Here is a 15,643-nt window from a genome sequence, read left to right on the forward strand (position 1 = left end):
ACTATGATGGCCGTGTTACCACCACAAATAGTGCCAGCGGTGGGGCACCCACAAACTATTTGTGGTGGTAACACGGTCATCATAGTTTGTGGGTCCGCTTCATTTATCATTTTTGTTGCCAAAAAATGATAAAGAAACCTACGCCAGCTCTGAGCTGGCGTAAGTTTCCTGGTGCTCGCAGGATCTATGTAGAGGCGGTGCGCCTCTACATAAATCTCCGTACTGTCGGCGCTTCAGGGACATTTTTACGTCCGGCACAGAAAACGCCGGACTCAATATATGTCCCCCTATGTCTTCCATTGTAAAATCAGCATGTAATCTTCATAAAAATCCATATAAAAAGCCACATGGTGAAGCACGTAATAAGAGAGAGGAACAATATTGCAGGCAGGAAGTGGAGCCGTCGTCCATAGCAACCAGTCAGGTGAAAGCTCCATAAGGCATGTGGGAAAATGAAAGCAGTGATCTGATTGGTTGCTATGGGCAGCCTCATCACATGCTATAGTAACATCCAGACAAGAGGCCTAACATTGTGTGACTATTGGTCAGGTATTTTACTATATAGTTTGCTTGGTGTGATGTACTGACTGCTCTACGGAGCTCTATGAGGTAAATATGACCAGCGCCTTCCCATGCTTAATAATACATACAACATGGCGATTTATTGCTTATATGACTACAGCTGCTCCCAAGTTTGTTGGCAATGTCCTGGTTTTGAGGAGACAATCACTTATGCCTCATCCATTATGTCTGAATCCAGCTCTCAGCCCCTCTATGCTAGGTTCTGCAGCAGCTGAGGTGTGTTACGAGGTTCTGCAGCAGCTGTGGTGTGTTATGAGGTTCTGCAGCAGCTGTGGTGTGTTATGAGGTTCTGCAGCAGCTGAGGTGTGTTATGAGGTTCTGCAGCAGCTGAGGTGTGTTATGAGGTTCTGCAGCAGCTGAGGTGTGTTATGAGGTTCTGCAGCAGCTGTGGTGTGTTATGAGGTTCTGCAGCAGCTGAGGTGTGTTATGAGGTTCTGCAGCAGCTGAGGTGTGTTATGAGGTTCTGCAGCAGCTGAGGTGTGTTATGAGGTTCTGCAGCAGCTGTGGTGTGTTATGAGGTTCTGCAGCAGCTGTGGTGTGTTATGAGGTTCTGCAGCAGCTGTGGTGTGTTATGAGGTTCTGCAGCAGCTGAGGTGTGTTATGAGGTTCTGCAGCAGCTGAGGTGTGTTATGAGGTTCTGCAGCAGCTGAGGTGTGTTACGAGGTTCTGCAGCAGCTGAGGTGTGTTACGAGGTTCTGCAGCAGCTGAGGTGTATTATGAGGTTCTGCAGCAGCTGAGGTGTGTTATGAGGTTCTGCAGCAGCTGAGGTGTGTTACGAGGTTCTGCAGCAGCTGAGGTGTGTTACGAGGTTCTGCAGCAGCTGAGTTGTGTTATGAGGTTCTGCAGCAGCTGAGGTGTGTTATGAGGTTCTGCAGCAGCTGAGGTGTGTTATGAGGTTCTGCAGCAGCTGAGGTGTGTTATGAGGTTCTGCAGCAGCTGAGGTGTGTTATGAGGTTCTGCAGCAGCTGTGGTGTGTTATGAGGTTCTGCAGCAGCTGAGGTGTGTTATGAGGTTCTGCAGCAGCTGAGGTGTGTTATGAGGTTCTGCAGCAGCTGAGGTGTGTTATGAGGTTCTGCAGCAGCTGAGGTGTGTTATGAGGTTCTGGGGCAGCTTTGGCATGTTACAAGGTTTTGCAGCAACTGGGTTTGTCTATGAGGTTCTGAAGCAACTGGGGTGTATGAGGTTCAGCAGCAGCTGGTGTGTGAGGTTGGGAGCAGCTGGGATGTGTTATGAGGTTCTGCAGCATCTGAGGTATGTATTATGAGGTTCTATGTGTAATATGATGTCGGTGTACTTACTTTGTCGGTGTTCTTACTTTGTAAAGAACCAGACATCATCTTTTAGCTGTAATTGTCGTACTACAAATTTTAGCATATAGCACTCACAAAATGTACAAATTGGTGTGTGACTCCTCCTCTGTGTGTGACTCCTCTTCTGTGTGTGACTCCTCTTCTGTGTGTGACTCCTCCTCTGTGTTACTCCTCCTCTGTGTGTGTGTGGCTCTTCCTCTGTGTGTGTGTGGCCCCTCCTCTGTGTGTGACTCCTCCTCCTCTGTGTGTGTGGCTCTTCCTCTGTGTGTGTGGCCCCTCCTCTGTGTGTGACTCCTCCTCTGTGTGTGTGGCTCTTCCTCTGTGTGTGTGGCCCCTCCTCTGTGTGTGTGTGTGTGGCTCCTCCTATATGTGTGACTCCTCCTCTGTATGTGACTCCTCTTCTGTATGTGACTCCTCCTCTGTGTGTGACTCCTCCTCTGTGTGTGACTCCTCCTCTGTGTGTGACTCCTCCTCTGTGTGTGTGGCTCTTCCTCTGTGTGTGTGGCTCTTCCTCTGTGTGTGTGACTCCTCCTCTGTGTGTGGCTCCTCCTCTGTGTGTGTGGCTCTTCCTCTGTGTGTGTGGCCCCTCCTCTGTGTGTGTGTGTGGCTCCTCCTATGTGTGTGACTCCTCCTCTGTGAGTGACTTCTCCACTGTAACGACTCTTCTGTGGGTGGCTCCTCCTCTCTGAGTGATTGTGTGGTGTGCTCGACCGGTCACTTGCTAGATGCTACTGTGTGACGCCACTACTGTGGTGGTTGGTCGGAGTATAGCTCAGCCAGATGGTAGGTTATCATGACGCCAGTGCCAGTTGGGCACACAGGTACGGTGGCACACCTGCTTTTATTTTAAGGCGGCTGGCTATACTGTTTCCCCTGTGGTCAGTGACCTGCCGGGCTGTGAGGGGGTCCCTTGGGTACTTATCACAGTGGTCCGGAGTGAAGTTGTGACCCACCTGGACTATCTTTACCGCCACCCACAGAGAGGGAAGATGACCCAAGGATAGTGTAGCGACTGTGTAGGTGCTGTAACCATAAATAAAATCTTCTTTACTGCAGTAATACTTAAAGGGGTAGTGAAGCGGTAAAAAAGTATTCACAGAATAACATACATTACAAAGTTATACAACTTTGTAATGTATATTATGTCTGTGAACGGCCCCCTTCCATGTGTCCCACCACCCCCACCCGTGTACCCGGAAGTGTAGTGCATTATACATTACCTGATCCGTGTAGCGCCCATCCGCCATCTTGTGCCAAACGCGGCTGAGCATCTGATGACGCGGCAGAGGGTGCCCGGCACTCGGGAAGATCGGAGGTGTTCGGGCCGGCAGGCCGAAGATGACGTTGTATAACTTTGTAATGTGTGTTATTCTGTGAATAATTTTTTACCGCCGCACTACCCCTTTAATACACTAGCTTACAATAGGTTTCTGACTTGACTAGAAACAACCTGCGCTAAGAGATTAAGGGGCAGAAGAGCTGTGCTGACTTGCGTGCTGAGAAGTAGAGTGAGTTCAGAGAGAGGATTTCTATCCAGAGAATCCCAACCCAGGGTAGACGTGTGCTCTGCCGGAACTTTAGAAGAAGAAGAAGAAGTAGAATACTTAAGAATACTTAAAAGTAGAAGACTACTTGTGCCCATGTTTCCACCTCTGTCGTATTACCACCTATTGCCCAACAGTGTCCGGTGACACAAGCCCCAGACCTTGTTACCTGAGTTGAGCAGAGTGGCCAAAATTACCTGGTTACACCTGCGCTGCGAGATAGAGTACGTAGGCTTGTAGCAACTTTGCTCTATCCGGATCAGTTCCTCTTGTTTCAGGATACTGTCCTACACCTTAGAGATGTTCACGGTGTGGGTTGGGGTTTTCTCTGACTTGTCCTCTCTCAAGTGGTTTAACACTGAATAACAAGAATAAGAGTTGTTTTTAGGAAGAACGTCTCTGTGTGTCCCATGTGTGTCCGTCCACTACCGCACTCCAGACTAGACTACACTGGACTTGTTCTTTCATCCCTGACAGGGCCCAGCTGAACTACAGCAGGGACCATCTCCTCTCTATACTAAGACTTGTATAAAACTCACTAAGTGTGGGTGTGTACTTCCTCTCCCCATATGACAACTTCCTACAGGGTGTGTACTAAGTCCTGTGAGTGGTGGAGAAGTGCAAAAACAAAGAAAGGAGAATAGAGATAGGAGGAGAAAAGAAAAGAGCTATTGGTGTGCAGATTACAAACAAACAATAACCCCTTGTTCACTACAGCTGTGCAATATATAAGTGCATAGACAAATAATAGCGACATCTAGTGACAAAACGTAGGCATAACTTCATTACCACTCTACTTGAAGTACAGAGTTTTGAGAGGGGTGTATAGACTAGCAACACCCGTGGTGGGACACGACAATTGTGGTGCTGCATTGTGGACACTGACGCACATACACAGGGGAGCGTTTTATTTTTTTACTTTTTATAATTATCCAACAGATTAAGGCCAGTATTAGTTATTTACTCCTCCTTCCTCTTCCTCTGCAGTCTTGGCTCCCTCAGGGGTTCTCTAGAATAGAGAAGAAATCAAGTACTCAAGTACTCAATTCGCCTCTAAAAGGTATCGCCTGATTTCTTCTCTATTCTACTGATTTCTATGGCTAACACGGTACAACAATATTTTTCTAGCAATCTGGAGTTCTGTCACATGATGGCAACAGTGCCCAGAGACAGAAAAGACTGCGGAAGATGACCATTCAGGATGATAATCGTCTAGTGTAATAGAACATGTTGAAAGTCAACAATCAGACAACATGAAAGATGGGGTCGGCTGATCGTTGCCTTTCAACATACTGAAAGATCATGGAGACCAATACTTTCAGATTAACAAAGGAGAAAATCTCGTCTGATCCGGCAGCGGCCATCATGACAGGTAAACCTAAAAATACACAAAAGAGAAGAAAAAAGGTCCAAAAGTCCAAGATACAAGGCAGAATGTGGACAGGTCAACGACTCATGCGTCCCTGGATAGGGGGACGGGGGGAGGCAAACTAGGAGGAATTTAAGGATAGAAAAGAGCAAACAAGGATAAGTTACATAAAGGAGAGGATAAAAAGGGCAAAGGGAGAAAGCAAAGAGGAAGAAACAGGAACAACGGAGAGAAGTGGCGAGCGTCAGGTAAGATATAAGACAGCCTCTGAGCACCAGGGCGACCGGGAACATTTTATTATAGGGCGACCGGGAACCTTTTTAAGATAGGGCGACCTGGAACATTTTATTATAGAGTGGCGAGGAATGTTTTATTATAGGGCGTTGAGAAACGTTTTATTATATTATTATTATTATAGGGCGTCCGGGAACGTTTTATTATAGGCCAACGGGGAACGTTTTATTATAGGACGACGGGGAGCGTTTTATTATAGGACGAAGGGGAACGTTTTATTATAGGACGAAGGGGAACGTTTTATTATAGAACAACGGGGAACGCTTTATTATAGGGCGGCGGGGAACGTTTTATTATAGGATGACGGGGAACGTTTTATTATAGGACGACGGGAAACGCTTTATTATAGGGCGGCGGGGAACGTTTTATTATAGGACGACGGGGAACGTTTTATTATAGGACGACGGGGAACGTTTTATTATAGGGCGGCGGGGAACGTTTTATTATAGGACGACGGGGAACGTTTTATTATAGGACGACGGGAAACGCTTTATTATAGGGCGGCGGGGAACGTTTTATTATAGGATCACGGGGAACGTTTTATTATAGGGCGGCGGGGAACGTTTTATTATAGGATGACGGGGAACGTTTTATTATAGGATGACGGGGAACGTTTTATTATAGGGTAATGAGGAACCTTTTCCTAGGAATTTTTTATTTAAAGCAAAATCATCCAAAAAACTAAACTCAGGTGTAATAATTCCAGAATGGATTCACAATTATTGAAAGAATTAAATGAGAAGATGAAGGACGTGACCTTTACATTGGGGGAGATCCAGGGCGTTCCTCTCCCTGCCAACACCTGCAAAATCTGGGACCAGATCTACAACTTTCAGGCGCGAGAGGACGATATATTGATCGCTACATTTCCTAAAGCCGGTAAGTGATGCTCCTGACACCACCAGTGTGGTCCCCCCCCTCCCCCATCATCATAGACTCCATAGTAATCATATGACACACTGACAGCTCCGCCTACTGCGACAATACTAGATGGATATATATATATATATATATATATATATATATATATATATATAATACTGAACAGCTGCAGGAAGGGATCTTATCAGCCTCATAGGCTCCATCATCATAGGCTCCATAGTAATCATGTAGTGCTGGTATTTACAGGACGTCACAGAGGTAAATTAGATACAGCAGCTCAGCAGACAACACATAAGATTAGATACATGGCTCAACAGATAGTATCACACATGATTGACTTAGATACACTTTGTACTGTGGCAGACATATGGATGGTTACTGTGTCCAGGTAATGATCCTGAGAACACAATGCTATGTTTAGTGAGGGGGAGGGTGCGGGCAGGGATCGGGGTTCCTCAGCTCCATTACATAGGTAAATAATTCTGCTCCTATATTACGAAACATAAAGCGGAAAGAAATTATTTATATATATATATATATATATATATATATATATATATATATATATATATATAATGGTATGCTGGCCTGTATATATATATATATATATATATATATATATATATATATATATATAATGGTATGCTGGGCTGTTTATATATATAATGGTATGCTGGCCTGTATATATATATATATATATATATATATATTTATATATAATGGTATGCTGGGCTGTTCATATATATAATGCTATGTTGGGCTGCATGGTATGCTGAGCAACCCAAGATGTACATGCATGTGAATTTGCTTCAAGGGGTTAAAGGGGTGATACAATACAGATTACACTACAGAACGGCCGGTGTCAGTGAAGTTCAACCCCGACGGTACTGCAGTACTGGCTGGATCAACCTAATTTCTTTTGATTTGCAATGCGGGCACGTTTCGTTCCATGGCGACAATACAGTTGCAGGTCCCTTTAAAGAGGTAATATACCCTAATAGAATGTTTACGTTGAGGTGTGAAGGTTCATACCTTGTTGTTGCAGGAACCTCATGGATTCAGGAGATTGTGGACCTGATAATGCTAAACGGGGACGTGGAGAGGAGCATGCAGGCCCCGTGTTTTGTCAGAGTGCCCTTCATAGACATCAATGTAAAGCCCATGCCGTCAGGTAACGGAGGCCTAACATGAAGATGTCCCACTGCGACAAAACTGCAACAAATATGTGACTGCTCTCTGATTTTCATATGTTTTAGGGGTGGAAGCCGCTAACGCTATGAAGTCACAGCGTCTTCTAAAAACTCATCTCCAAATACATCTTATACCACCATCTTTTTGGGAGAAGAACGTTAAGGTGAACAAATATGGAGACTATGAGAACTGAGATTTAAAGGGGAAACTCCTCAAATTCTGGGTCCTCTGAAATTATAATAGGGATAATTCTTAAAGGGAACCTTTTGCCAAGACAATGTAACCTAAGCTATCAGCATCACGTTATAGAGCAGGAAGAACTGAGCAGATAGCAGATTGATATATATCTTTGTCGGAAAATATCCAGCATAACTAGTAGCATGTTGATTGAAATCTTGGTCATTCTGTGGTAAGGAGTCCAGTGGGTGTGGTCACTTAATGGACTGGACTCCTTAGCATGGAAACGTCAGAGATAAATGACAAGTTACACTGAATCTTTTCCCATAAAGATATATATCAATCTGCTCAGCTCCTTCTGCTCTATAACATGATGCAGATAGCTTAGGTAGCATTTTTACGGTGATGGGTTCCCTTTAGGGTGCCTTCACACGTTCCGTATCGCTGCTTATTTCTCGCACAAAACTCGCATCAAACTTGCATGAAAGTAGCTGTGTTTTTTGTGGTGTTGAACTCGCTTGTGAAAATCACATGAAAATCGAAACTCGTGACGTGGTACACGTGAAAGCACCCTTAAAGAGATATTCCTACCATATATGTGCAATGGTCACCTCGGTTGTGGTCCACCAGGCAATGGACCTTCATCCATGTGATTGTCTACCATTTCATCATTTTTTCTTAGCATCCATACTGCTCTATTTATAATCAAGAGCTGTGTATTCAGTCTGCAGGATGCCTTCACCGTTCCCACAGTTGTACGGGGTTAACAATTGTTTTTGATATCCTGTGTCTCATAATGTTCTTGTTCCACTATGAGACAATCCTCCTGATCATTGTAAATTGTGCTTATAGATTGTGGTGACTTTTGTATTCTTCGCTCTCTGTCATCATGAATGGTCCATGATGGTTACTGATTCTGGATCGTCTCGCTCTAGTGTGAAGCTCTTAGGAATGACTTAAAGACGTCTTCTCGGTACAATGAATTTTCTGACTAAATAATGTTTTTTCTTCCTTACTGGCAGGTGATTTACTTTGCTCGGAACGCCAAAGACTGCATGGCCTCCTTCTTCCACTTCCAGAAGATGAATAGAATTTTACCAGATCCTGGGACCTGGGATGAATACTTCTTTACATTCTTGTCAGGAAATGGTAAGATAAGGAGACTCAATATTTTTGACTCATTCCCTACTGTTATCCTTTCCCCACCATAGCCATTGCTGTTTCCTCACCATGTACCTATGTTTCCTCCCCATGTTCTTTAGCTTTTCCTCACCATGTTCTTTCGTAATCCACAATATAGTCCTTACTGATTCCTCACCACATTCTTCCGTAATCCACATTATAGTCCTCACTGATTCCTCACCACATTCTTCTCTAATCCATATTATAGTCCTCACCACGTTGTTCCGTAATCCACATTATAGTCCTCTCTGTTTCCTCATTACGTTCTTCCACAACCTGCATTTTAATGCATCCAATGTTTCCTCACCAAATTCCTTACAATTCCCTCCCAATATTCCTCACAGGTTACATATGATGTTCTCCTCACCCCCTGCTCTATAGTTCCTCACCATCTTCCTCAGCATTTCCTCCCTATGTTCCTCACTTTATCTTCACCGTTTACTTAATGTGTTCCATCATCATGATTCTCAATGGAGTGTCTTTTCCTCATTTCTATTTCCTTATCATTTTCTTTATAATCTCCTCACCACGTTCCTTCACTTTTTCTATTCGCCTCAATATTTTTTCACTAAATTTTTCAGCTTTTCCTCGCCGGTTCTAATCTATCTTCTAATTTTCTTGCGATGTTCTTCAGTGTTTTTTCACCCTGTTCCTCTTCATTTCTCCACCATGTTTCTTAGTGCTTCCTTACCTTAAACCTCCTGTTTTCTACCACTTTCCACTGCATTTCCTCACTTTTATTTACTTTTTTCCCACATAATTCCTTCATTTTGTGGCCTAACCTTTCATCACTATGTTCCTCATGGTTTCCTCAACTTCATTCTCACACCTTAAAGGGGTAGTGCGGCGCTCAGAAATTCTTCACAGAATAACACACATTACAAAGTTATACAACTTTGTAATGTATGTTATGTCTGTGAATCGCCCCGTTCCCCGTGTCCCCCCACCCCCACCCGTGTACCCGGAAGTGTGGTGCATTATACATTACCTGATCTGTGTCGAGGGCCGTCCGCCATCTTGTGCCAAACGTCATCTTCGAACGGACGGCCGAGTCGCTGCCGCCCGCCCCCCCTCCGCCGCGTCACAACTGCGCTCAGCCGCGATTGGCTGAGCACAGTTATGCTCAGCCAATCGCGGCTGATGACGCTGCAGAGGGCGGCCGGCATTCGGAACAGTAGGAGCTGTTCGCCGTCCGCCCGAAGAAGACGTCGCTGAATGAAGATCGAAGACGGGTGTCGGCACGTGACAGGTGAGTATAGCGCACCACACTTCCGGGTACACGGGTGGGGGTGGTGGGACACGGGGAAGGGGGCCATTCACAGACATAACATACATTACAAAGTTGTATAACTTTGTAATGTGTGTTAGTCTGTGAATAATTTTTTACCTCCGCACTACCCCTTTAATGTATTCCACAATCACACAACCATGTTTTTCGGCATTTCCTAATTGCGTTCCACAGCTCATTTCCTCCCTATATATGTCACTACTCGTCTGCCGCTGCCTCCCTCTTCATGGTCTTGCTCCTCCTGACCCCTTGGATCTTGTTCTGCTTGTTGATCTCCTCCTGGTGAGACCTCCTGTCTGTTTACCACTACAAGAGAATTCCACCTGCCCTGACCTCTAGCAAGTCTTCTTTATGTGAGAGAAGCCTGTCCTGACCTCGTCCTTTCTGACTCCGCTTCTTGTCCTCCACTACGGCACTGTGTTTTGGAGTCTTCTACCATCAGCTCTTTGCTATATAGGCAACTCTGAGGATCGTAGCCACCTGGACATTCCGAATCCTTACAGATGTATCCAGATCACTATAAAGGGGATTTATAAGTGGAAACCTAAGAATTCTTTAGACTATGTTATACTGCAACCCAGGGTATCCATATCTGTTCAAGTTTGCAAGCCCCTAAATAATGTCTATATTTCTGCATAAATTTGACCTAAAACTACATTAGATTTTTAAATCTTGATTTTGAAAATGAATCCAGTGTTGCATATCTGTGAGGGGAAAAAGTATTTGAACCTTTAAGATTAGCATAGAATTTGAAGGTGAAAAATGAATTAAGGGTAGCTTCACACACACCGTATCGCAGCAAATTTTCTGCTGCAGATCTGCAGCAGATTAGATCTAAATAACTGAACACCGCATCAAATCTGCACCATCAAATCTGCTGCTGATCTGCTGCGGATCCGGTGTGTGTGAAGGCACCCTATAGGTGTTTTCAATCAATGAATTATGAATGAAGTCTGAGAAGGAGAGATCTATCACAGTGTGATCTTTACAACACATGTACGTGGACCAGGTTAATGGCAGGACCATGGGAGATAAGATTCATTGATGTTCATCAGGCTGGAAAAGGCTACAAAGGCTATAGAACCATCTCTAGGATATCTAGACACTACGAATCCAGAGTCAGGCAGATTGTGCAAAAAGTCCATCATGAAGAGGACACTGAACACTAATGATGTGCACAGCAGGATTACAGGGAAAAAGGTGCTGCTTTCTTAAAACATTGCTGGCTACCTGCTGTTTGCTAAAGATTTCATGGACAAGAAGCCTATCAGAACAATGTTTTCTTCACCATGTTCCTCATTGTGTCCTTACCATGTTTCTGTGTTTCTTCACCATGTTCCACAGTGTTTCCTTACCATGTTCCCCAGTATTCTCTCACCATGTTTCTCAGTGTTTCTTCACCATGTTGCTCAGTGTTTCTTCACCGTATTTCTCAGTGTTTCCTTACCATGTTCCCCAGTGTTCTCTCACCATGTTCCTCAGTGTTTCTTCACCATGTTTCACAGTGTTTCTTCACCATGTTCCGCAGTGTTCTCTCACCACATTCCACAGTGTTTCTTCACCAGGTCCCTTAGTGTTTCTTCAACATGTTCCTCAGTGTTTCTTCACCATGTTCCTCAATGTTTCTTTACCATGCTTCTCCATGCTTTTTGTTTCCTCACCATGCTTTTTTACCATGTTCTTCAGTGTTTCCTTAATACATTCCTCTGTATTTCTTCATCATGTTCCTCAGTGTTTTTAAACCATGTTCCTCACTGTTTCCTCACCATGTTTCTCAGTGCTTCTTCATCATGTTCCTTAGTGTTTTTTCACCACGTTTATGCCTTATTCCATAACCATATTCCTCAATATTTTACAATCCTACCATGGTCCTCAGCAATTCTTAAGCATGTTGTTCCCCATATTCCTCCTTCCTAACCATGTTCCTCACTTTTTTTTTTTACCAGTGTTTCCATATTAAATTACTTTCACCATATTCTTCAGCCTTTTCTCACCTTGTTCCTCACTCACTGTTTCCTTCTTATATTCTTTAGCCTTTCCTCATCCTGATTCTCACTGTTTCTTCACAATGGTTCTTGCAGTTTCCTCAGGGTGTTCTTCAACCTTTTCTCATCCTGTTTCTTAGTTTCTTCTCACCATATTCCTGTTTTCTTTTTCTAATAATATGTCCTTCTTTCAGTTTCTTGGGGTAGCTGGTTTGACCATGTTATTGGATGGTGGAAAGCAAAAGACAAACACCAGATTCTCTATCTCTTCTATGAGGACATGAAGGAGGTGAGGACAGTGACCTCCATATAATGTACATAAACACTCAGCTCAGGAACTCACATTTTCCTCTGAATTCTGTCACCAGGACCCAAAGAGAGAAATAAGAAAAATATCAAAATTTCTGGACAAGGACCTGACAGAGGAAGCTCTAAATACAATATGCCACCACACTTCATTCGCCATCATGAAGGAGAACCCAATGGCCAACTACAGTGCTATGCCCTCTTTTATATTTGATCAGTCCATCTCCCCCTTCATGAGGAAAGGTGAGATTCTAGAAAAACCTAATTGTCACAAGACAAAACATGGACACACATCAGACTTCCCCACACGTGAAAGGTTGTCTGGGGTAAAAAAAAAAGTGATACTCACCTAACCCAATCCCCCATAGGTGCCACTCCATGCCTCCCAATTGCCACTCATCAACACTTTTTCCTGGTTCCTGTGACAGGTGTCCCTGCAGGAACTGTGTTGACCCCCTGGGATGTTGCGTCGGAGGATCGGCCGGTCACTTGCTAGGTGGTGGGGTGTGACACCACTCCGGTGGTGGATGGCCAAGATACAGCCGGACCTTAAGATGTTACCTCGTGATGCCAGTGCCGGTTGGGCACACAGGTGTGATGGCATACCTCCTTTTATTTTATAAGGCCGGTTGTACCCTTTTTCCCTGTGGTCAGAGTCCCGCTGGGCTGCTACAGGGTCGCTTGGGATAGTGTAATCACGGATGGCCGGAGTGGTGTAGTGACCCTCCCGAACTGTCGAAACCACCACCCACAGAGAGGGGAAGTGTCCCAAGGATGTGGTGAATACTGTGTTGGTGTGGGGTGAAGAATCACAAAGTCTCTTCATCATAAATAATCTTGGCTTTACCTGAAAGGTACTTCTGTGCAGCAAGTTATACAGCTTTCACTTGACACTATAGGTTTCTCTGGAGAAAGCACCTAATAATACACTAGATAATACTTGTAGACAAATACTTGACAATACAACAACCAGATCTGCGATAGGAATATAGTAGAGAGTACAGTCATGCTGACTGAGTAGCGTGTTGAAAGATACAAGAACCAGAGTAGCAGAGAGGAGGATGTCGTGAGAGTCCCAACCCAAGTAGTACTGTGCTCTGCCGGGATGTTGGAGAATGAAGTAGAAGAATACTTAGAAGAAGAAGAATACTTGTGCCCGTGTATTGACCTATTGACCTTGGCTAGATTTGGCTGAACCATCCTAGAGGGTGACACAAGGCCCTAGACTTTGTTACCTGGGGTGAGCAGAATGCTGAGGATTTCCTGCTGACAACTGCGCTGCGAGATAGAGTTCCTAGGCTTATCGCAACTTTGCTCTATCTGGATCAGTTCCTAGCTTACTGCTGTCTGTGGATACTGTCCTGCTCTGTGACTAGTCCATGGCGTGGGTTGAGGTTGTCTCTGACTTGTCCTCTCTTGAAAGGGGTTTAACACTGTATAGTGTAGTGTAGCATCACTGAGAAGAAAACTGTTAGCTGTGTCCTGTTAGCGGACATCCCACCCATACAGGGTTCTGACTAAGACTGACCCTTGAGGGTGAGGGGACCTGGCAGAGAGCCAGGGCCCAGAGAGGACCACTGTAGAGAGCTGTTTAGCTTGTGTCCTTCCTCCACTATGTTCAACACAAAACTGACCATACACTTCCTCTACCCATATGACTTCCTTCCTCAGCATATCTAAAGTAAAGACAGAGGTGATGGGAGAGAAGAGGAACTGTTTCCCATAGGTTCACAGATCCATGTGACGTACAAACAATAACCCTTTGCATACTTAAGCTGTGCCGCATCTAAATACACATATCTATAATAGCGACATCTAGTGGCCAAACCTTTACACAGTAAGTACAGACTTTTTCGAAGGGTATAACCAATAGCAACACCCATGGTAGGACACCACAACTGCCTGCTCAATCACTCATTCATTAATGTGGGACACTGTAGGGACATGTTGCCACATCACAGGAACCAGGAAGAAGTAGTGACTATTGGAGACCTAGAGATTCAGAGCTCCAAATGCAGAGGATTGGGGTAAAGGAGTATCATTTCCTTTTTATTTTTATATCATCCCCAGCCATATATAAAAATGTTAGAATACAGATTTACCTGTTTAATGCTTTAGCATTCAGTATACATTTGTAAGTGCTTGTGGGCTTAGAAGGGGACTATCAACAGGTTAGTATTTAGTCGTTTAGTCCACGGTGCAATAGGACCAATAGGAGCATGGGAGGCCATTAGGAGCACTGCCCCGAGCCCCATAGCACTGATCCGGACCTCCCCCAGTTCTCCCGCTCCATTGATTATCATTACAAGGGGCAGGCTGGACGGGAGCTGATCTGCACTATGGGGGCGGGGTAGTGCCCCTATTGGCTCTCATTCCTCCTAACGGTCATACCAGACCGTGGACTAAACCCTGGAGAAAGCCACCTGTGTCCTGCACTCAGATGGCCCAGTCCTTCACTCCTCCACTACATGACCCACACATCATGTCTATCCTCTAATCATTCCACCCCCTGATGATGGAGATGACAGAGAAACCCGCCAACCCCCTCGACCATGGGGCGACCCAAACTGCTTGTGATTGATCCCATGTTTTATCTCTCTTTCAGGTAAAGTCGGTGACTGGAAGAATCATTTCTTGGTGGCCCAAAATATTATATTTGATGAGATATACAAGAAAAAGATGGAGGGGAGCGGGCTGCACTTCCGCACCGAGCTATGAGACATTTATTGTGTATGAAGATGGTGGAATAATGAACCCACCTCCAGCACCACCAGCCCCACCACCAGCACCACCACCAGCTACAGGAAAATCAGTCACCAATCTAGCACATGAATGTGATGTCTGACTCTAAAGTTGCTCTCTTGACTCCTACTGATGATACTTTCCAGACTGCCTCAGATTCTAATGCAATAAGATGGAGTCACTGATCAGAGCCGTGCCCTAACACCCAATGAGAAAAGGAGCATAAAAGGAGATTTTTAAATAAAAAATCGGAGATCGTCTGCTCTGTGATTTCCTATATACTGAGGTTCATATCAGTTAAACATTAATAGATCCTGGAGATGTATGTAGATACAGACCGAAATAACGATCCACAAGTGCAGTGTCCTATGTCTGGGTAATCCAGTGAGGAGGCCCAGTCCAATAGAGTACACTCACAAAATGTACAAATTCGTGTGTGACTCCTCCTCTGTGTGTGACTCCTCTGTATTTGACTCCTCCCCTGTATGTGGCTCTTTTATATGTGACTTCTCTTCTGTGGGTGGCTCTTCGTGTGTGTGACTTCTGCTATGTGTGCAAATTCTCTGTGTGTGACTCCTCCTCTGTGTGTTTGAATCCTCCTCTGTGGGTGGCTCCTCCTTTCTCAGTGACTCCTCCTTCTCTCAGTGACTCTTCCTCTCTCAGTGACTCCTTCTCTGTGAGTGACTCTCTGTATACAGATCACAGGACTGTGGTGCTGCATAGTGGACACTGACCTCATACACGGGAGGATTTTATTTTTTACTTTTTGAAATTATCCTACGGATTATGGT

The 15,643-nt window shown here is 44.7% G+C and overlaps 1 protein-coding gene across 7 annotated transcripts; it reads left to right on the plus strand.

Annotated features, from left to right (window-relative positions):
• The first annotated feature begins 225 nt into the window (after positions 1 to 225).
• On the plus strand, positions 226 to 15,112 carry LOC138801546 (sulfotransferase 1C4-like). 7 transcript variants are annotated; one of them, XM_069984481.1, is made up of 9 exons: positions 532 to 549; positions 4,759 to 4,808; positions 5,806 to 5,978; positions 7,027 to 7,152; positions 7,238 to 7,335; positions 8,372 to 8,498; positions 11,999 to 12,093; positions 12,173 to 12,353; positions 14,716 to 15,112. In XM_069984481.1, exons 3-9 carry the CDS (start codon positions 5,807 to 5,809, stop codon positions 14,826 to 14,828), a joined length of 912 nt encoding a protein of 303 aa, XP_069840582.1. In that variant the 5' UTR covers positions 532 to 549; positions 4,759 to 4,808; position 5,806; the 3' UTR covers positions 14,829 to 15,112. The 7 variants fall into 7 exon arrangements, with proteins under 7 accessions (XP_069840584.1, XP_069840583.1, XP_069840582.1 ...); XM_069984480.1 differs by having other exon boundaries at positions 543 to 609; XM_069984482.1 differs by lacking the exon at positions 4,759 to 4,808 and having other exon boundaries at positions 505 to 549.
• The last annotated feature ends 531 nt before the right edge of the window (positions 15,113 to 15,643 follow it).

Source organism: Dendropsophus ebraccatus, chromosome 9, assembly GCF_027789765.1.
Source record: "Dendropsophus ebraccatus isolate aDenEbr1 chromosome 9, aDenEbr1.pat, whole genome shotgun sequence".
In the NCBI taxonomy this organism is placed as follows: domain Eukaryota; kingdom Metazoa; phylum Chordata; class Amphibia; order Anura; family Hylidae; genus Dendropsophus; species Dendropsophus ebraccatus.

Excerpts from the sequence above, each read along its gene's own strand:
- LOC138801546 (XM_069984477.1), top strand. Across the intron at positions 5,979-7,026 it reads CGCTACATTTCCTAAAGCCG|GAACCTCATGGATTCAGGAG; the intron begins GTAAGTGATGCT and ends TTGTTGTTGCAG. Across the intron at positions 12,094-12,172 it reads TCTATGAGGACATGAAGGAG|GACCCAAAGAGAGAAATAAG; the intron begins GTGAGGACAGTG and ends TTCTGTCACCAG.